We start from the raw sequence: 24486 nt of genomic DNA on the forward strand, positions 1-24486 counted from the left end.
CTGCTGCAGCCGGTATATGGGCGTTACATGTTCTTGTATTCTTTAGGGTGGTTGTAACGACGTCCTGTCATCCTGCTGTTAAAACATAACAGCTGGTTTTAATATATAAAAATCAGTTGTTTTATTTTAACATCAGGATTACGGGAGGTCGTTGCAGCCACCCTTAGTCATTGATACAAATACACAAACTTAAATAACGAGTACACTAAAAATTTGTTATATAAGGTAAATATTTTGATCTTTGATCTTCAAAAGGTTTAACGCATATTATAATTTGTTATTCATTCACTAGAGCTCGATAGCGCTCAACTACTATAATTTCGGGACGTATTTGAATTTTTCAAAATAAAACAATATGAACTGATATCAGACACACCCTAAAACGTAACATTGAAAGATCGATGTACAGAGTAACTTTGTATAACTTTGTATTTCTGTCAAATACTGTTAAATGGTTGAATGTAAGTACTCTATATTGAATATAATTAGTAATTATATATTTGCATATTTTTCAACACAGTAATACGTGTAAAATAGTAAGTTCATGCTTCCGATCTTAGCCCTAACACTAACATTATTCAAACTCGGGGTTTTAAGAATTTTAGAAATAATATTTGACATATTGAATTTGACGGTATCAGTTTATCATAATAGCATCGTGTTTCAGATGGTTAGGTTAGGTCTAAATTTAAAAAAATTTTGAGAAATTTTAGTAATGAGCTGGAGTTTTCAGAATATACAGTAATGAAAGTGGTTATTGTGTTTAAAAGAATTATATTTAATGAAAATTTTTATGTTTCAGTCACGAATGTATAGAGACTTATTCTGCCGGATGCTGCCACCAGCGTAGGAGAGTGGAAAATCTGATTTTAAAGATTGTGAAAAAACTATTACGCATAAGACGGAAAATGATGAAAACTGATTTTTGTGGAAAATAAAGTATTAACATTTGATAGTTTCTGCAGCTAAGACTATATAGAATGTAGAACTTCTGCCCGTGATACATGACCACAGACAGTAGAGGGTATCTGGTATGACAGACAGGGTAGTCCCATCCGGCATCGTTATACATCTTGGTGCAATTCCCTGGCCACGATCCTGACACATGCTTGGGAAAGTGAAAGTAAGTAGTAAGTAGAAATTATTAATGTTTATTCACAAACAAGTAAATTGTATCATTTTAAAAATATATTCTTTTTCATTGTAATAATATTAGAAATTTTAAAAATATTTGTGAAGTTAGGTTTTAGGTTAGCTCAAAACATTCTTAAGATAAATAGAAGTATGAATGTATGAACAGAATTTCCTTAAGTTTTTAGGGTTAATGTTAAGAGTAAGGTTAGGACTAACACTCGAATTATGAACCCAGCATAACATTTTGCAATCCCCACGATCGATGCGGATTTTATCGACAACACTGTACACCCCGCGCGCTTCTTTTCATCTTTCTGACCTGTTCTAGACCATTAAGTATTAGTATTGTTGTATATCGTAGAAAGTACACATTTAAAGCTCGTTTTCAAGTGCGGCGGCGATCTCTAGTTGGATATGAAGGCCCAGCACTCGAGCGTCTTGACGACGAAGTCGATCTTGGGCGTGAGCGCGTCGTTGCCGTACGTTTTGCAGGACTCGGAGCGGCCGATGTAGAGGTCGCCATCCAACCACAGGCCGAACTTGCCGTCGCCCGCGCCTATGCTCAGCGACTCGTTGTTGCCCTTGATGAAGTAGAGGTTCTCGCCGGTCCAGTTGTACACCTGAAAGTGGGGCGTGAAGCGGAACAGCAGCGACTCGCCCGTGCCGTAGAAGTGGTCCGAGACGTGAAGGGCACAGGAAGTTAAAGCACCAAATACCTGGAAAATAAAGTAGACGTAATTTAGATTGAATCTTACAACTTAATGATCAAATAATGAGTATAGGTTCCGGATGGTGTATCAACGTTTGAAATACAGGAAATGCCATGCAAATTTTGAACTTTCTAAAAATTTGCTTCCCTAATAAGGATATAGGTAAGTATAACTATATGCTTGGTACATTTCAACCTTTGAATAAAAAGATTAAGGAAGGAGTATAATGCTATCAATGTATTCATGCATAATGGACGGAAAGAGGACTCTAGTTTGAGGATCCTTGACAGTTCTGTTTGACGATTCATTTGAACTGGATTTTAAATTTTGTGGATTTGTCAGTCTTTACTGAGCTTATTTTATGTCATTTACTATTTATTCTACTACTGATAGTTGTTTAGAGGTAGTAAATCTAGAAGGAAATTTTTTGTGGCACAACTTAAATTAACAATGACACTATTGCGATTTATCGAAAAAGACTGTAAAATGGTTGGTTGTGTAGCGTGCGGTAGATCTCGGTCAAAAATCGAGGGAAATAATGGATTAACTTTTCGCTAGTAAGTGACTTAAACATAAGTGTAAGTAAACCTATCATTTATGAAATTCACTTAAAATTAACTAATAATATATTTTTCTTGCATTTTTGCTTTTATTTACTACTTGTCAAAGAATTTAGATATGTTAATTTGACTTACCTGCTTCAGTAACGTATCGAATGTTTTGTGTTAATAAATAATTATTATAACTTATCGATTTTTATTAGAATTATATATTAACAATTTTAATAACTACCAACATCTATTGACAACGTAAAATAAAACAACAAATTGTTGAGTCTACCCCACGTCTACCCTACATCATATTTTTACATGTTATGAATAAAATTAGAATGGCATTATTTAATCTTTATGCTCCTTCCTTATTTTTTTTATTCAAAGATTTCAACCGATTTTTAAAAATTTCCACAGCAGCGCTCGCTACGATAGAAATCAGAACTGCCCAGTTAATTTATTTCACGCGGTCTCTGTTACCGTTTATGTTGATCACATTGAAATAATATTGAAATCGTGGCAATGTCATAATATTTAAGTATAGAATGTTCAGCCATCGTTCAACGTCACGTCATATAATGTCGCACCTTCTCAATCAATTGACAACCAGATAAAAAAGATTGGTGACGTCATTACGGCATTTCGTAAATTACTGCATATTCTTTTTAGTAATTGTCATTGTCATTTGATTTGGGGTTATAATTTTAATGACGGATATTGATCAATGTCAAAATTAAAAATCGATTGTTGCTGTCAAACAGAATTCAATCAAAATGCATCAAAAATGTAATCAAAATGAACAAGAGGTCATTGCTAAGCTTATAAATTATTTTTCTCGAGAAAGAGACGCTGGTTGAACACTCTTGCCCGTGGACACCGTATATGAAGTAAGTACAATGCAAAGGTGTAATATTCTTATGTAAAATACAAATTGATAGCGTTTTTAAATAATATAGCGAGTTGCTGATGTTTTAGGAATAGGAATTTCAACAGTCCACAGGATTAATTGAAATTAAAGGGATCGTAATTGATAAAGAGTTCAAGAAAAAATTAACAAATGCGGAAAAAAGCTACTGTGTGATCACTACCTGTCAAAAAACGAAACGAGTACATCACAGACAAAACTAAAATGACAGATGTAATAGATCGGGCAACACATCTGAATGGGACATCCCAGGACACATCAACCGAGTTAAGCTTGATTTTCATGCATCCGTTATCCGACGATACGATGACACGATATTAATTTTATTGGTTGAATTTAAAGACTTCGATTGGTTAGAAACGTTTAACCAATCAAAGCCTTTAAATTCAACCAATAAAATTAACATCGTATCGCCGTATTGTCGGACAACGGATGCATGAAAATCAAACTTGATTGAAAACAGCTTGATTTTCATGCGTCCGTTATCCGTTGATACGATCGATGGTCCGACGGCGTTCTGGTTGATCATAGCGTTTTCGCGCCACTTTTCAGCCGTACATTTTTACTCCAGCCCGTCAACGGAGAAAGATCGTACGATAACGGACGTTTTAACACTTTTGACGCATTTAATCTAACTTTAATAAAAACCATAATAGTACAAGAGCTGATAGAATTTTAAGAAAGCTGGTTCTTTAATATTTCTTTTGCTATGCTCTCCTGGCCAAAGTACTGACCGTCTGGCTGCCGATAGACTACTGCGGTTCATTACTGCGCGTCACATCTGTACAGGGTATCCCATTTTCGTGTGTTTTATGGAATTTCTGGTTTATGAGAAGAGATAAAATGATGAAATTTTCATATTAGTTTGCTACTTTTTTGTGAAACTAAATATGATACACATAGGTGTGTTCGAGTCTCCTTAGTTCCTGAAATACAGGGCGAATTTGTGATGCGTAGTAGTGAACAGGTGTTGAATACAGATATGATGCGCAGTAGTGAACGCAACGTCTACCGGCAGCCATGGCAGCCATACACTACGCTTTCTGTTCAGGAGAGCATAGCAAAAGATATATTAAAGAACCAGCTTTCTTAAAATTCTCTCTCTAAGTTGCTAGCTCTTAGACTATAAGTAAAACAGCGAAACCCCGTGGTGGAAATGAAAATATAAAATGACACCAATCACAAGCAAATCGTATATCCGATGATCGGAGGTATGAAAATGCAATAAGTTTAAAAACTGCGTAATTTTCTAACCGATCGAAGTGTTTAAATTCAACAAATAAAATTAATATCGTATCATCGTATCGTCGACAGATGCATGAAAATCAAGCTTAAAAGATAACAAAAAGAGGTGGAATAATAAATTGCTGCGATCGAGAGCGTGAGACGGCAGAAGAACACGGGATAGTCCTGTTGCACGCTGGTATAATGACATCAAAAAGGCAGCTGAACTAGCATGGATGAGATTTGCTCAATACAGGAGAAAAATGGAGAGGACTAAGGGAGGGATAATCTCAAGTCTGGGCGCCAGATGCGTATACTTACATTATTGTCAGTGTCTTCAATCACTAGTAAAATCGGCGACTCAAGCTTCGCCATTTTCCTGTACATACTGTTCAAACTGAAGCCGTGCTGGCTGGTGCTGAACACCAGTGTCCAAGCGTAGCCCTCCGCCCTGGCCGGTAGATGTCGGCACAGACATTCTCTGTGGTAGTCGGTGAGGATTTCTGTTTTGCCGATTAGATCGGGAGGGGACAGGTCGATATCCAACGACGAGGTCTCTTTGCTTTTGTAGGCCCTGCGAAATTCGTCAGACATAGGCAGCGCCTAAAGCAGAAAAAATACTTTAGATGGTTTATCAGTGAAGGGGTTATTGTTCCTGCCAGCTAAAGGGGGACTATAAAGCAGTTCTATGTTGTAAGCACGCTCGTGTACTGTAGATGTAGGTGGTAGTGAAAAGATCTGTTACAGTTCGAACAGTGAATAGTGGTAAAAATTGTTTCATTTTCTGTCTGGGACGCTCTTCAAGTAACTATTTGTAAAATTTTCTAATATTCTGACGCAATGTCTTTCCAAACTTGTTTACTTTGCATAAAACGATTTATAAAATAAACATTATTATACAGGGTCAGGCAATAATGCGTCAGGCATCTAAACAAAAAATAAAATAAAAAAACCTAACAATTTTGTTTAAGTGCAAACCTAAAGTGTATTAGGATGTATTTCAGGAAAATAATTAACCTCTACAGGATGACTCAAAAAAGTGTGAGTGGATCAGGATGATTTTTTTAAATGGAACACCCTGTATATTATTACATTTTTGGCTTCCTTTCTGATCACTTTGATCGTTAAGATATTTTTAAATAAGTTTTGATAGTTTCAGAGATATTAATAAATAAAAAAAATAAATATTTTTTCTTTAAATTATTAAAAATACAAGAACTGTCTTGATACCAAAACTATATTAGGTGTTTACTTAGATGGTCTGTACTTACTTTGCTATAAATATCCTAATCTTAATTGGGGGTGTCATCATACAGGGTGTTCAAAATTCTACGCCAAACTTAAATTACACCAATATAAAATAATTTTTCTTCGTTATTTTATATGGAACACCCTGTATATTATTCTTTTAATAGATGGAAAATTAAAAAATGAACTTTTTTTGTATTTAGAATATTTCGTAATTTCTAACGGATTCGCAGATACCTCGCGGTAATATTTCATATGGCTCTTTCAACGGTAAAATACGAGAGAAAAATCACTGGGTAGCTTTGATAAAAGTTTACTATGGAAAATGCCATATGAAATATAAAACCGCGAATATCTGCAAAACCGTTAAAAATGTTGAAATACTCTAAATAAAAAAAATGTTCATTTTTTAATTCTCAATTTACCAAAAAAATAATATACAGGGTGTTCAATTAAAAAAAAAACAAGAAAATTTATTTAGAATTTTAGAAAGTTTGGCGTAGCATTTTGAACGTTCTGTATGATTTAAGATTACGATATTTATAGCAAAGTAAATACAGACCATCTAACGTAAATACATAATATAGTTTTGATTTCAAGACATTTCTTGTATTTTTAATATTTTTTTTAAGAAAGGCTGAAAAATATATATTTTTTATTTATGTATTATATCTCTGACACTATCGAAATATATCTAATCATATCTTAGGATTATGTAAAGTGATCTGAAAGGAAGCCAAAAATGCATAATATACAGGGTGTTTCATTTAAAAAAAAATCATCCCGATCCACTCACACTTTTTAGCCACCTTGTAGAAGTTAAAACATTTTCCTGAAATACACCCTAGTACATAGTGTAGGTAGTAGGTTAGCACTTAAACAAAATTTCCAAGCTTTTTATTCTAGGAGCTACAGATACCCGACGCACTATTGCCGAACCCTGTATAGTCAGAATCGGCGCCCTCTATTAGATATGTAAATAGTCAACGTTTGACCTACATTTAAACAGATCAGCTGATTGCATTTTTAGGTTATCCAATATCCAGTTCATTTGAGAATTTACTAGAAATAGTAAACCTCTGACAAAACTAAAAAAATAGGCAAATGTAAGGTAAGTCTGTAAATAATTATACTTTTATTGTTCAAATAAAAATATCAATTATTTTGGTGTTTATTCACAAAAACAAGAGTGTGAGATAGAAAAACATAGTTTAAATTCTCCAAAAATAACCCTAAATAATTTAGATAGCATATGAATGTATTTTGTGCCAAACACACGTGGGCATTTAAGTGTAGGGCTGTCAAGAATCGCAGTGAAATGAAGTGTTGTTAAGTGTAGAGTTACGGTTTTAGGTAAAGTGACAAAACGACGCTCTAACCTAATTACATCGATATCTATCGGAGTCCCGTTTTCTAATATTAGGAAAGACTTTTACTTTTAATCTGAATTTTCCAAGTCGTTTTTAAATTTTTCTAGTGGAGGTGTCAACACTGAGCTTCGAACAAGCTGCGTTTCTGGTAATTGCTTGCTATTTGTGCCTGATTATCGATTGCTACCGGCGGCTCTCAAAATGTTGCCATTATTTTTTTTAAATTTCGAAGTTAAATAACTCAGTTACTATCAATTTATTTTAATAATGGTAAAGAGAAAATATATGTTTCTTTTGGCCAGAATCTACCACATAAAGAATAAACATGTTGCCGGCCTAAGAAACAGAAAACAACGAAACAAAATACTTCCACTTACTTGAAACATATGACACTCTTGTCAATATTAAGAAGCCCTTTTACCATCACTACCACCAACCTCTTAACAGTACAGGGACGGCGTCTAAACCTCTAGACTTGCATTCTTTTTTGCGCGAAATCGAGAAATACATCGAAGATAAAAAAACGACACAACAGCATACTTATTATCTTAATTAGAGTGGTTGTTGGACAAAGCACACATCATTTTCGGACCGCTTATTATTCGATATTTTTATGTCGCGCGCTTGTTAGGAGGAACAAAATAATTGGTCTTTAACGGAGATGGGACAGCGAAAAAAAAACAAACACACACGGGAGCCCGGCTTTATTGTGATTGCCTACTGGTCCGGGACCCGCGTTGTTTATTTTCGACGCAGACGACTTGAACGGTCGCCAAATAATCCACTATGGAAAAAGTCTATCGTATGGTGCGTCTATTTTGGAGTCCAGTTGGTCTTGGATTCGCTTTTATGTCTTTTGGCTATACTGTATTATTTTTTTTGATTCGTAAAAAACTACTCTATGGTATTACATATTTAAATATGATTAGCGCCACACAAGTGCTTCGTTTGTCCGTTAGAAAGCACAAAACTTTAAAAAAATAAACACATTTTTTAAGATATTTTAAGAACCGTTATTCCGATTTGAATGAGATTTCGGGTGACCTTGTTTTGCTAAGCACTTTAACATTTGACTTTGACAAAAAACAAGAAAAAGTACGGGAAAGGTGAAAACTACCCCAACTACATAAATTTTAGTAGAAATATTTTCTAACTCCACTGACGACTGACTTTTTGTCTCTTGCAAAAAACGCCAAATTGCATATCTTTTGAGAAAAAAAAATTGAGAAGTTTTTTCCAAAGCAGACCTACAAAATATACAGGTAGTTTCAATATTCCGTGGACATAGAACAACTACGTATTTGTTGAATCGAAGTAAGTTAATTGCACACAATTCTACACAAAAGTGCTTTGTTTGTCCGTTAGAGGGCATCGAAATCTCAAATAAAAAATAAACCCGAACGTTAGTTAAGAAATCTATAATTTATGAAGCTTATTGTCAAATATCATTTGTGATACTAACATAACATTCCATATTTTCGCCAAGTAGATTATTCGCACATACTAGATTTTATGCACCTATACAGGGTGTCCCAGAAATAAGTGCAAGTATTTTAAGGGGTGGTAGATATCGATAAAAGAAACATATTTTCTCTGTATCGTTTTTCAAAAATAAGTCCAAAATAACGGAGTTATTTTACTTTGAAAATTTCCAAAAAAAATTATTTTTTGCTAAAATTTTGAGAACCACTGGATTTTCTTACTTAAATTTAATCTAATACCTATGTTGCCGTATTATCAAGAAATTATGTTTTTTTAACTAAAAACCAAAAAAAAATTCCAAAAAAATTTTCCAAAAGATTCGAATTTTCAAAAATTTTTTTCGCGAAAAAAAACTCATAGGCGTGTTTCTGGGGTTGAACTATACTACCAGTTAAAATACTTGCACTTATTTCTGGGACATCCTATATAGCTTGGAGCGCCAAAAAAATAATTCTTGAAAGTCAGCTTCGGAAAAACTTTTTTTCTCAAAAACTATGCGATATCGTCGCAGGGCTGACTAACTGGAATTTAAATTTCCCGCTGGGATTTCAGGTGGTAGCTCTGCTGTATGAAGTGTAGAGGTAAGGAGAAATAGCTTCGTGCATTAAAAAATGGGGGTCATAAAAAGGGGAAGACTTAAGATGGCGCTGCTGTAGCAAAAACCTAAAATTTAAAATATACGCCGAAAATTTTTAGAACAGGAAATTATTAAAAAGAGATAAATATTTAACGTGAGGGCGCGGGTTTCAAAAACATACAAATTTTATTCTCATGTCACATGAAATAAATTTTTGATTTTTATTCAGCTGCAATAGACTGGGCCTCTAATATTAATATATAAAACTAATTGTTTTATATTCTAAGAAATAAAAAGAAAGTTTTTTAGGTAATGTTGTTTTAGGTTATGTTACTTTTATTCTCAAGGACAAAAATAACTTCTTAACCTAGCTGTTTGAAGAGATATTTATATTTTTTGATAAATGTTTTGACTAGACCTATGGTGTATACGGTGGTATCATACTAATTAATTACGAAATATTAAAAAAAAAACGTATTAAAATGTTAAAAAAAGGTACAAAACTAGTATCGACGTATAGCACACATCAAGTACATATCAGAAAAATAATTATCGAATTGAATAATAAAACTAAGAAAACGCTAAAAAAATGGAGCGGACTGTTTATTTACCTATAAAACGTAACTCCTGGCTCTTTCTTATCGCTGCTGCTTTTACACTTGAAACCTGAGCAATTAATCACCATTGTAATAAAGTTTATACAAAGTTCACTACACAAAAACTATTAAAAATCGCTAAAATTGTCGCTGGTGACCAGCTGATGACTCATTCGTTGCCATCAAAAGAATGGCGTCTGAGGTCACAAATTCTGCTGCAGCCCGTATATGGGCGTTACATGTCCTTATATTCTTTAGTTATTGTTTATTCTCTTATTTATGGTTTCATTTTTTAGATGTGTGTCATTAGCGTCACTGTGGTCATTTGGTAAACCATTATTTTTCTCATTTTTGTGACCACTTTTTCAAATAAAGTCCCATAAGAGATATTCCTCCTCATCTCTACACTCCATACTCTGCTGTAAAAAATGTTAAGTTGCCACATTTATTTATTTATTTCCAGATATTAGGTTCGTTTCCACAGCCCACAACATCAGAAAACTCTAAAATAGTTAAGCGAATTAATAATCTATGTTTATTTTTATTTACGGAATATCAACTAACTGAGCAGCAGTTTATAATCATCTGCTGATGATGCTAACATGGTTAGCGAAACGCGCGTCCAGTGTAAAAGTAAAAGTGTTTTGGTGTATTGTGGTGATTTAGTGTTTTATTTTGCTGTGTAACACCAAAGGTTTCAACCCTCAGTTGTAATCTACGGCATATCTATGTCTTGGTGTGATCTACTACATTTGACAAGTTTCTGACCGGTTTGGATGCTTGTAGGAACAAACCTATTGTCATTCGTTTTGACACTTTAGTTTTTTTATTAGCAAACCTTGCAGTCGAACACTGTTCTTTTTAGAACCTCTTTTAGTGCGAAGTGGTACAAGATTAATAACCGTAAAAAACTAATCTAAACTAAACTTTATTAGAATATTTTGAACGGGAAAGCGATAGTAATGGCCCTTTATATCCGTTAAGTGCTGTTAAGGAGGTGAGTTTTGTTGATGTAAATAATAACTGTTTATGTATTTATATTTAATTTATTTTTGTTTCCTAAAATATTTTGATATAAGAAAATATATAAAATCCAAACCAAGCTTAATCACGTGACTAAAAGTTTATTTGATATGAACTATATATAATTTGTATAATGCATTTTTTATTAACTGAAAAAAATATGACATAAAAGCTCATTCAAGACCTACTAAATTCCAAAATATAAACGCTTGCTTATAGGGTCCGAGCAGTGACGGATCCAGGAATAAAAAAGGGGGTTATAATATAAAGTTTTATTAACTAAAAATTCTGATCCGCGCCTGACTAATAAAATATTATGTATTTACAATATTATTCAAGGTGCTTACACTGAATAATACGAGTATATTGGGATGGAATACGTAAAAACTTGCTGTATTGTCTATGTGTCTACATAAAAATATCATATTTTTGATATTTTTAAATATTGGTATTATTTAGTAAGTATAAAGTAATAATTTAGCAAAACGATATAAAAAAAGTTGTTTAATTTTTCTGTAATACTCTGTAATACTTTGGATCAATCCAATAATTCGTTATGGCTGAATACCATTAAAATATCAATTCCATTGCAACAACTGTAGTAATATATCGAAGTTATTTAAATAATAATAAAATGTCCAAAATATTTAAAAAAATCGTTAAAGGAAAAAAAAAGAATTTCAGGTCTTTGAAATATTCCATGAATATGGAATATTTAAGAGACCTGTATATTCCAGCTACGTGCATGGAATATTTACCAGTCCAGCAGATGATACGTATTCCTTTTTCTCTACCTCGTATATCACTAAACTAATCATCTAAAACATTCAACATTTATTTCCATCAATCTAAAGAAGCCACTACAGAGTGTATATTGTTTGAGACTCTTAAAATTATAGACTCGTACTTACTTCAATATAAAAAAGGTGGGACATATCAGACATCAGATGTAAATTTTGAGTAAAGCCTATTGGGTACCGACATGGGTACCTACTAGTTTATGAATATATTCTACTACATTTTTGATTTTGTGAATTTCGAGATGTTCAAAAATACCTAAACTGTCAATGTCATCTCTATCTCTATAATTATCATTATTCAATGTTCTCTTATCTATGGTTTGCGTTTATAGGCGTTGGCGTCGGTTACAGTGGATGCTAATTCATAAGACAATTTGTACGAATTCTTGAAAATTCGTAAAAAAATTAAATACGACCAAAATACTTTGTTTTTGTTAATGCTGATCAAAAAGGGTCTCTTAAGATAAACGCAATAATTGTATTAATCTCAATTAATGAAGTTGAAATAAATAAAAATATTTATTTCATCTAATTTATTATTAAAATTTCATATTCACAGTGCTACCCACGGCAAATTCCAAAAAATAATGGTGTTTAAGATAATTACAAAAGACCTTTTAAGTTTTAAAATCCTGTATCTCTAAAACTATGCATTTCCGCACCATGTTTATGAGAACATTTTTCACATTTTTGGTGAGGAATCAGTGAGTACTTATTTAACACTTTGACCAGTTAATGATTTAAAAAAGTTTAAAGGTTGCTATTGGATTTGGATAAAAGCAGATTAATAAAACTGCGTTCATCAAGGAGACCGACATCGTTAAAATATCAAGAGACAACTTTTCATCGGCATTATAAGGCCTACACAACAGTGCTAATCAGTGAAGAAAGTCAGTAGCGTACAGTTTTTTTTTAGAAAAAATATTCCAATAATAACCCATATGCACGTCCCTGGTGAATCTGTCAACACTTTTTTATCAATAAAATGTCCCTATATTAATTTTTACCCTCAAAATGCAATTCAAATCGCTAAAGGTACTTGAAAGAAAGTTATAATAAGTCGACTACCTAAACAAAGCAGAATCGGACCTATGTTGATATGAAAATTAAATATTAATTTTGCGTGAGGCATCTATACTGTAAAACGCCCTGTATATTGTAAAATATTATTTATTGTATAGTTTACTTCATGAAAGATCCCTGTGAGTTCAGAGAACAGGAAATAAGTTGCGGTTGAACTAAAATAGGAAGTCGAATTTTAAACTTATTTATCAAAGGATTTATTTAAAAAAGTTTAACACAAACCTATTGGATATTTATATTAGTTTCCTTAAGTGTAACGGAAATATTTCAAAAATATTCCTGTTATAGGCAGTAGTAAACGTAGTCAAAATAGCTATAATTTCGTATTTCAAAATGTTTTTATTATACCCGCTTTTTGGAGGTTTAAAGTATTTTGAACAAAGATTTTGAATTATTTTTGAAGTTTCTTCTTAGTCAATAATTACTTTGAAATTTAAAAAAGTGTAAACGGAATTGACAATTTTAAAACACCCAAAAACTTTTCTGAAGAATGTATAGTCTAAGAGCTAGCAACGTTTTCGAGAAAGTATTTTAGACGTCTGGCTCTTTGATATATTTTTTACTATGCTCTCTGGAACAGCATGCGGCCCGGCCCGTCTGGCTGCCGATACCCGTTGCGTTCACTACTACGCATCGGAAGAAGATCCTATATTTTTTATTAATTTAGTCCTATAAAATCTAGTATTGAATATAAATCGAACAGGTCTTCATAGCGCAGTGCGTAGAGTTTCCGATCACGAACCGATGATTCAGAGTTCGAATCCCGGTCAGGGCAAACACTTTTTTATTTTATTTTCGTTCATATTCTGATAGTAAAGTATTAAATAATTCTGGTGATTCAAAAAAAAAACAAATATTTAATACTTTACTATCAGAATATAAACGAAAATAAAATAAAAAGGTTTTTGCCCTGACCCGGATTCGAACTGTGAATCATCGGTCCGTAGTCGGAAACTTTACGCACTGCGCTATGGAGACATGTTCGATTTATATTCAATACTAGAATTTAAAGGACTAATAAAAATATAGGATCTTTTTTCAACGCAGCAATGCGCAGTAGGGAACGCAACGTTTACCGGCAGCCAGACGGGCCGCATGCTGTTCTAGAGAGCATAGTAAAATACATATCAAGGAGCCAGACGTCTTAAAATACTTGTTTTTCCGACGTTGCTAGCTGTCGTACTATAATATATAATAAAACTGTTTTTCCTCTTGGAATAACAATCCGGGGACATACTGTATATTTGACACTACTATGTTTTATAGAATAAGTTTTTTTTATAAGTATATTCTTAATTATTGTATTTTAGGATACTCTACATATACAGGGGGTTTAAAAAAACATGTGCCATCTCTCTTGGAGAGATTCCTTGCGTAAAAATAAGACTTATTTTTCATATCAACATAGGTCCGATTCTGCTTTGTTTCGTAGCTACAGGGTGTTAGGTCTTAATAATCTTCCGATTTATTATTTTTTTTTTCCAAGTACTTTTAGTGATTTGAATGAAAATTTGGGGGTAAAAGTTACTATATGTGTTACATATTTTAATACTGAAAAAGTGTCAATAAATTCAGCAGTGGCGTGCATATGGGTTATCACTGGAATATTTAAAAAAAAATGTGCGCTACTGACTTTTTTCTCTTGATATCAAAATTATGTAAACCGTATAATGCCAATTAAAAGTTATCTCTTGATATTTTGTCGAATTCGACCTCCTTGATGAAATAAACGCAATTTTATTAATCACAATTAATAAAATAAAAATAAAATTAATCAATTATATATTGTACCTAATTTTTTACCTAATTTTAAAAAGTTTTAACATCCTGTAACTCTAAAACTATGCATTTCCATACCCATGTATATAGGAACTTTTTTAATATTTTTTGATGAGGAATCAATGAGTACTTATTTAAAACTTTCGAAAGTTAATGATATTAATTTTTTTAGAGGTTGCTATTAGACTTGGATTAAGGCAAATTAATAAAATTGCGTTTATCTCATCAAGGAGGCCGAAATCGACAAAATATCAAGAGACAACTTTTAATCCGCATTAAACTGCTTACACAAATTTGCTAACAAGAGAAAAAAAAGTCAGTGGCGTACATGCTTTTTTTAGAAAAAATATTCTAGTGATAACCCCTATGCACGTCCCTGGTGTATATATCGACTCTTTTTTAGCTTTAAAATATGTCGCATTTATAGTTACTTTTACCATCAAAATTCCATTCGAAACGCTAAAAGTACTTGGAAGAAAATTATAATAAATCCAAAAAATATTAAGACTTTAACACTCTGTAGCTACAAAACAAAGCAGAATCGAACCTATGCTGATATGCAGAATAAATCATATTTTTACGCGAGGAATGTCCCCACGAGATATGGCAATGGTTTTTTGAAACACCCTGTATAAATACATTCATATGTGAGACACACTGTATATTAAACGCTTGTATAGTTCTCCTCGAGAGAAATTTCCTTGTTTGGACCATTTGACATCATTCTATGGTTGTAATAAAAATATTTAAGTTTTCCCCCACAAAAAAATATTAAAAAACCTAACTTGGTAGTTTTTTAAAGATATTAAATATAAGTTGTTCAAATAATTAAAATTGTATTCTTGTTTTTAAAAATAAATAATTTTGATTGCTTTGACAGATTGTTTCGCCATATGGAGATAAATAATTGTCTATCCCACGTTACAATAGTAAGTTATGTGAATATCTAATATTAATATTGTTACACCGTTGGGTAACTATGAATTAAATATTTTTTTTATTATTAAATGAATAGATGTCCCTAACACAACTAATAATTATGTTAGGCGACACCGATTTGGTCAAAATAATTCCACAAGTACGTTTTTATTTAGTTCTAACGACAAAATAATGTTGATAATAGCATATTAGGCGAGTTTTATTATTATTTAATTTACTGATGCTACGTCAAAATTTAAAAAAAAATGTAGAAAAATTCCATTGATGAATTCTTTTCCTCGTATTTTTTTAAACTACACCAATTAAAAATCATTTTTACTCAATATAAAAATATATTACAAACTTTTAAGGCCAACGTGCAGACCAAGTAATGGCGTCTAGGTCTTGACCTCGTCAAAATTATCATCGATTGACATTCCCCAGCTATCTTTGACGCTGATTTTTTTTTTCAATCGTATGGTATTATACCGGGTGCGTCTCGAAAGTGGTTCACCTCTATAACTTTTTTATTTTTTCGGATAAAAAAAAAGAGATTTTGTATGTTAGTATCTATACTAATATATAAAATCCTTAAGTGACTGACATACTGATTAATCACGATCCTGCACAAACCACTCAACGTAAGAAGCTCAATTTTGGCATACAGGTTGATTCTAGGGTGTAGAGGTTCGATAAGAAGGGATTTTTCGAAATTCCAGTTCCAAAGGGGTGAAACCACCCCTCAAATATTACAATATTTTTTATTTAAAAAACGGTCAAGTTTCCGAAAAAACGCTTAAACACGTATATTTTATTTTGTTCTTTTACATATTTTAAGATTTTTTAAAAATGTATACAGGGTGTTTCGAAAAATCTGGTCATTGATTAATCACGATCCTGCTTAAAGCGCTTGACGTAAAAAGCTGATTTTTGGAAAACGGATTGACTTTAGGGTGTAGAGGTTCGATAAGAAGGGATTTTTCGAAACTCGAATTCTAAAGGGGTGAAACTATCCCTCAAATATTAAAATATTTTTTATTTAAAAACCGGTGAGCTTTTCGGAAAACCTCTTAAACACGTATATTTTATTTTGTTATTTTACATATTTTAAGATTTTTTATAAATTTATACAGGGTGTTTCATAAAATATGACCATTAAGTAATCAGGATTCTGCTTAAACTGCTTGACTAAAGCTGATTTTTGGCAAACGGATTGACTGTGGGGTGTAGAGGTTCGTTAAGGAGGGGTTTCTCGAATCTCAAATTCCAAGAGGGTGAAAACGCCCCTCAAATATTACAATATTTGTTATTTAAAAAACGGTTAGTCTTTCGGGAAAACGCTTGGACAAATATAATTTATTTGGTTTTTTTACATATTTTGAAATTTTTTAAAAAATCATACAGGGTGTTCCAAAGAGTTGGGTAATTTTTTAACCACGATTCTGCTTAAACTGATTGACGTAAAAAGCTTATTCTTGGCAAACGGATTTTTCGAAAGTCAAATTACAACGAGATGAAACTACCCCTCAAATATTACCAAATTATATAAAAAAAATTAATATAATATAATAGAAAATTTTATCCAGTTTGTATGTTAATGGAAATTCTTGCTTTGCTTTATCATCACCATTACAAATGATTAATTCGACGCGAACGAAGTCGCTGGTACATGCTAGTATGACATAAATTAGGATTGATTGACAAGTTCAATTGTTTTCGGTCACTTCGGAAATCACTACAACTTTTGATTTAAATGGCACCCTCGGTATTTTTTTACTTTATTCGATAGAAAATGACATATCATATGTCAGCTTTTGACATTTTCGCTTTTAAAAAAATTGAATTTTAAATTTCATTCTAACAGTGCCATGGCTGTTTTAAAAACACTAATTTTTAATCAAGGAGCCTTGGAGAAATAGATTTAATCTTCTAATGTTTTTCGTGTCTTGTCCTAGCAGATTAAAAGAATACCAAATCGTATTTTAATCATATCTCAATTTTTTCAAATGGAACGAGGGTGGCTCATTAGCATATTTGGAAAAAGATTTTTTTTACAAATAATTTGGTACCACACACTTGGTATTTCGAGTCAATTTGTCGTTATGAACAGCATGTTACAATTTCAAATAAATCATATGAGAAAATGTCAAAAGTTGACATATATGATATGTCATTTTCTATCGAATAAAGTAAAAAAATATCGAGGGTGCCATTTAAAAATCAAAAGTTGTTGTCATTTCCGGTGAAACAGGAAGTGACCAAAAACAATTGAATAAGTAAATCAATAATTTATGTAATTTACTAACATAGCAAACCTCGTTTTTTTATCTGAAAACATAAAAAAGTTATAGGCGGTAAGTCACTTTTGAGACGCACCCGGTATATATTAGAAGTTAATATATTTCATTTTAGAGGTTTTGGCCACGTTTTCGTGAATATTCGCCAGTGTGTTGCGGGAGGAAATTGTTCATTGAAACGTTAATTTTTTTAAAGCTAAGTACTGGTATTTTTTAGACAATACAATATATATTTTTTTTTCTTTTTAACAAACAAAATCACTTACAGGTGCGACTTGAGTATCCATTTTCCATATTTAAATTGAAAACACTAAACTATACCATCCCACACAACATTTCGATTATTACAGGTTAATTTATGTATCACCATACGGCTGAATAAAATATAAATATCAATTACTTTGTATAAAAAAAAGCAGTTCGAACACAAGGTTAAATTATGTATAGCGCAATTCACTTGATTATTCTACCAAATGTATAAGTCCGCCCGCATATTTTAATATTTAGCAGCAAAGGCGTTAAAATCGTGTAACTTGGTACCGTCCAACAGCTGAAGAAGAACTAAAGCTACGGTGCAGTACTGCAAGTTAAATGTTTGTAAAATTTTACGCGCCTTGGAGCCAAATTACGGGACTTGAAGGATCGTTACCGGTTCGAAACGGGTCATCGAGTAAAACAATTTGAACAGTTTTCTTTATAATTAGTCGAAATATAAAAGTTGTTTTGCGGAATTTCGATTATGTAATTTCTTTTTCGAAAAAGACCTTCGCAGTAGTGATGATCGCATCAATCGATATTTTACTCTCTCGATATCCAATATCGATAATTTACTTTCTGTGAAAGCGTTCCGAAATTGACAGTTTTTGATATTTATTTGAGATTCGAAATGACATTCTTTTAGGCACTACTATCTAAAAGTGACACTCGTTTAGGCACTAGTGCCTAAAAGTAAAAAATGAAACGTTAGAAACAATGAAAATATTTATTTATTATAAATTCACTTCAGTTTTGTAAATACAAAATACTTACTGAACATCAGTTTGGATTTCTAAGCAACAAGTCCACAAATGACGCTATGTTTTCCCTCCTTAATAAAGTTTACTGCAGCCTAAATAACCATCATTCTACAGCAACAATTTTCTGTGATTTTTCTAAGGCGTTCGACTATGTAAATCATAAGATCCTAATTAATAAACTGCAGCACTATGGGTTCAGGGGAACATCTGTCGAATGGTTTAAGTCGTATCTGAGCAACAGAAGTCAACTTGTGAGGGTGGATACCACGTTGTCTTCTAGCAAGCCAATAGAATATGGAGTACCACAAGGCTCAGTGCTAGGCCCTATTTTGTTTCTTCTTTTTATTAACGACATTGCTAACATAAACATCAGTGGCAAAATGTCTTTTTGCCGACGACACTAGATTCACTTGGAGCAACAAGGACGTCACGGCACTTCATAGGATTATATCAAATGACTTAATCACCATCAAATCTTGGTGCGATTTGAACCTCCTGAGTCTCAACATTTCTAAAACTATAGCTTTGTCGTATAAAAACTCGCTGCAGCCTTTTGTACTTAACAACACCACCATTGACGTCGTAAAATCTGTAAAATTCTTAGGGCTTATTGTGGACAATTCTCTGAAATGGGACATGCATATCGAAACTTCGTCGAAAAAATTGAGCTCTGCCTGTTTTGCGTTGAGATCTGTTTCTAAGGAGCTTAACTTGTCAGTGGCTAGAATTGTTTATTATGCACTTTTTGAGTCGCACCTCAGGTATGCCCTTCGATTCTGGGGTACGTGTTGTACGACTCAATTTGACCGCATTTTCAAGCTCCAGAATAGAGCTGTTCGATATTCACTGGGACTAAACAGCAGAACTCATTGCCAGGACTGTTTTAAAAAATTAAAAATGTTAACTCTTCCTTCCTTATTTATATTTGAATCCGTTTGCCTAATACGTAAGCATGTATCAGCTTCCCAAGAGAAAGACCATCTCACACTTATCTACTCAGGAACGCGGAGCAAGATCTTTATCTACCTACCCCACGCTCAGAGTATTATCTTTTGTTTGTGTATCTTGTTTGTTTACTTTGTCTGTTTATTTTACCTTTGCCTACAAATTATAAAATTTTTTGACAATAAAGGCATTTTATTATTATTATAAATCTCAAAGGTACAATTATATAAATTATTAAAGATAAGTTATTATTTAAATTATTACATGAGGCATCCAACTTTTCGTCTCTAAGAGAAATGCAAGTTGTAAGAGTCGGAATAAGTAAATTTCTTGTACTGGCAATACTGGTAGTTTCTGCTTCTACGTGAACTGCTTTTATTTTGGCGTATCTTTCTGTCCCATGATTCTTTTTGCTATTTCGGTTTTCTGTTCAATTGAATCTTCAATGTAACCTTCAGCAACCGAGCTTGATTGCCAACATCCATGTCGGTCGCTTTAAAACTGTTATGTCCGCCCCTGAATCTGCCAGCATTGTTGCAGAGCTGCGCCGGAAACAATGACCAGTGTATTCAATGGCGATGGAGAGCCCAAGAAATTCTTCTTTCAAGAAATTCTTTTTTGGCATACCCCTAATTATCGTATTGATTCCAACTGGCACGGTACAGCATTGATTTTTTCGATACGTCAAGAAAAATCACTGATGTGTCACATTGAGTGGTCGAAGTTTTGCGTACTGGCGAAATACATGTAAGAAATTGATACCATCTATTGGCCCTCAGTAATCGTAAACACTCGTGGAAAATGAGTTTTTGTATTCGGAATCTTCACACTAATAAATAACTGACAATTTTTAATGGCATCTACGGTCAAAAACGTGATTTCCTCCCTCCTACATGCTCCAAATACTCCAACGATTAAGATAGCTTTACATAAAAGGAATTCTTTGTCGTCGGCTTCTTTCATAAAGCGTTCTATTTCTAGTTTGATTTCTTTGCCTGATATCCGGAAGCTTTTCTTTTTAAAAATGCAATAAGGTTTGTGAATTTGCTAATATCTATGTTTCTGTTCAGGTAAACCATGGTGCGGAGCATCGAATATTTACTCCACAGAGTTGACGGCTTTAAGCACAGAATATCTAGCTACGCAACAGAAAAATACTCGAAATGAAAGAGCTAAAATTGCACAAATAGAATACTAGATGGCGCGACAATGTCATAATCAGAATATAATTAGAAATTTTGAACTTTCGGTTTTGGATCGACGGCTCGTCGACTGCCTTGTAGCTCGGCTAAATATGCACAGTTGCCAGATTCAAAAAGACTTGAATTGGCATCCCTTTCTTTTTACTGTGTATACTTTTTTTTTACTATAATAACAAATTAAAATTCGTAAAATAAATTAAAATTATTAATTAAACAAATCTTTATAAAGAAACGCAAGTATACCAAATTTGGGCCCAATCAAACACCAGGAAATGATATCATAATACTTGATATGCTTTAAGGTATCATAATATTGCAATGTCACCGAAGATCCGTAGTATACCAAATTTAAAAACAATCGAACGCCATGAAATGGTATCGTAATATGGTACTATATTACGGTACCACTTTATATACATCATAGTACAATCATATTAAAATGTAACCGAAGATACGTAGTATACCAAGTTTAAGCCCTATTGCCGCCATGTACTTAATATTGCTATGTCATCAAATATGGTACTATAGAAGGTACCACTTTATATGCATCATAGTACCATCATATTACAATGTTACCGAAAATACGTAGTATCCCAAGTTTAAGCCCAATCGAACGCCATGTACATAATATAGTACTATATTATGGTACCAGTTGATATGCTTCATGGTACCATAATAATGCAATGTCATCAAAAATACGCAAGTATATATCAAATATGAGATCAATCGAACGCCAGGAAATTGTATTGAAATATGGTACTATATTAAGGTACCACTTTATATGCATCATAGTACCATCATATTACAATGTAACCGAAGATACGTAGTATACCAAGTTTAAGCCCTATTGCCGCCATGTACCTAATATTGCTATGTCATCAAATATGGTACTATAGAAGGTACCACTTTATATGCTCCATGGTACCATGATATTACAATGTCACTGAAGATATAGTATATCAAGTTTAAGCCCAATCGAACGCCATGTATCGTAATATGGTACTATATTATAGTATCACTTGATATGCTTCATGGTACCATAATATTGTAATCACAGAATATCTAGCTACGATTCTGTGATTGTAATGTCATGAAAAATAGTATATATCAAATACCGTATGATACCGAAAAAACGGCGTCTAGTTGGCTGGAAAAGGACGATCGATGACATTTCCCATATAAATTTATATATAAAATGACAGCGATATTCATTTCATAGCCATCGCGAACGCCGTTTTTTCCTGATTATACGATATGAACTTGGTATGAACACAATCGAACGTCAGGAAGTGGTATCATAATAGTAGAACAATACTTATTATATTGTCGCCGAATTACAATGAAAATTCAGGATTCAATTATACAATCAAACGTCAAGAATTGATTGTAATTTAGCTCATAAGATTTAATTCCAACTAACATGGCAAATTGAAAAAAACAGCTCTGATCTATTTTAATATGTTTAAATGATGTAGCAAATTTGAAGGTAGGCTTTATCAGGAAGTATTACGATATGAATTACACAATGGCAACACTGCACAAAATTCTTTTAAATTTTGTTTGTAGAAAACTGTTTTCTTTTTAAATTTATTGCCCTCTATTATGTAGTAGCGAAACTACCGCATCAAAATATCTGATTTGGAGACAGGCTTTAAAAGTCTGTGTTCCTTTTCAATTTTATACATGTAACGAGGCTTCTGTTGCGTAGCTAGATATTCTGTGCTTTAAGGTAGTGGATAACTTTAGGAAATAGGCTAGCAATACCTTCTCTGTGAAATTCTCAACATGTTTTTCGTTGACCCCAGGTTTCAAAGTTGTTGTAGGTGGTTTCGTATAAGTTTTTCGACTTCTCGGGCACTAACGGGGATAGGGCAGTTTCAGCAGTTTGTTAAATATCCAAAGACTCGTCATTATCACTCATTTTTTCACAAAACTTTGTAGGAAATACGGCGACGTTTGATCCAAAGAATATACCAAGGTATGAACATGACAGAACTTTGTCATTAAACAATGCATAAACAATGCCTTAAAACCGATTACCAGAACATTTTAAAAAATGTTTAAAAAATAAATAATAATAATAGCATGAGAATCTCAAATTATCCGCTTTCACAAAAATCTTGTATGAAATTCGTTGCGAAAAGAGTGTTTTAAGCACTCGACGCATTGTCCGGACAATTTTGTGTCCCGTGCTTAAAACACATTCATTTCGCAACTTGTTACATAAATAGTTATTTTAAAGGCCTATTCACACCACAGCCTATTCATTAAACAGCCAGTCGACTTCGCTAGTTTTTGAGAACACATGCAAGTAATCATAGGACCAGTCTCAATAGTTTTTATAAACGGAGATTCCGACTTCTATCTAGTCGACTGGCTGTCTAATGAAAAGGCTGTGATTCACACATGTCAATTGCATCTCAGTACCGTTCCGTCAAACAGTTTCTTACGATAAAAAATACCACACGATCGAAAAAAAAACGGCGTCAAAGACGGCTGGGGAAAGACATTCGATGATAATTTTTGCGAGGTCAAGCCCTACATGTCATTTACTTGACCCGTACCCTTCTTTAATTTTTAACGGCGCTTACTACTAGTTGACCTTAAGAAGGTTTTAAACAATTATTTTACAGTATTTTTTTCTGGAATTCGCAATAGAATAAATAACATAAAATAAGATCAGAAAAGCATAACAAATCCAAAGAAAAAAAACACAACAAAATTTCAAATCAAATTCAAATATGTCATTTCAAACGTCAAGGAAAACTGTCAAAAACGGGAGCTTATGAGTCACTAATGCATAAATACATGAATTGTATCGTATTCTTTCCCTAATTTTTTTTATTCAAAATTATAAAATGTTCAAATCTTAAGTTTAACAGTTTTTATGTTTCTGGCCTTTTCGTAAACATAATTTTTATAATTCATTAAATATGTTAGATGTTCATTAAAATATGATAAAATTGCATTTAAACCACTATTTTTCTTCCTTTTAAAAAAACAGAACAAGTAGTAGGTATGTCGATAGTTTGGAATTCTTCTATCTGGAATATAATATATATATATATATATATATATATATATATATATATATATATATATATATATATATATATATATATATATATATATATATTTGGCAGTTCGGAACATCCCTACTTCAAAAGTTTGTCAAATCTAGACCGATCTGATCTCTGTTTCTTTCGATGACCCCATTGGTTGGCTGATACCATAAACATTAAAAGTCACAGATAGAAAGCAAATAATTAGTAAATTCCAAATAAAAATGCTAAACGTATATCGATTAATACCGAATTCGAAGAAAAACTAATAAAATGTTCGGAAATAATACGATTGCTTTATGTCAATAAAAATTTCTTTATATTGTCGATTTAGTTGTCATCAGTTTACCTTTACAACTTTATATTGTCCATTTTGTGTTGTAAATTATACAGAGTGTCTCACGATGTTTTAAAATTTATCAACATATCCTATAGCTTACACTAAATTGTAATGCTTAATTTGAAATATAAAACTGTATTATTTCCTAGCTATATATCATTATTTTTAGACAAGTTACAATACAGGGTATCCCAGAAATAAATG

At 32.6% G+C, this 24486-nt stretch overlaps 1 protein-coding gene across 7 annotated transcripts in view; it reads right to left on the minus strand.

Annotated features, from left to right (window-relative positions):
• Positions 1-1135: 1135 nt before the first annotated feature.
• Positions 1136-24486, minus strand: part of LOC115877525 (nuclear receptor coactivator 7) — a 311115-nt gene continuing 287764 nt past the window's right edge. For all 7 annotated transcript variants that reach the window (XM_030893747.1, XM_030893750.1, XM_030893748.1 and 4 more), the window contains 2 exons: positions 4866-5147; positions 1136-1850 (listed from right to left, as the gene is read on the minus strand). In XM_030893747.1, the coding sequence (XP_030749607.1) occupies positions 1539-1850; positions 4866-5147 (594 nt within the window). In that variant the 3' untranslated portion in view covers positions 1136-1538. The remainder of the gene's footprint in view (positions 1851-4865; positions 5148-24486) is intronic.

Source organism: Sitophilus oryzae, unplaced genomic scaffold (assembly GCF_002938485.1).
Source record: "Sitophilus oryzae breed Bouriz unplaced genomic scaffold, Soryzae_2.0 scaffold_1494_pilon_pilon, whole genome shotgun sequence".
Classification (NCBI taxonomy): Eukaryota; Metazoa; Arthropoda; class Insecta; order Coleoptera; family Curculionidae; genus Sitophilus; species Sitophilus oryzae.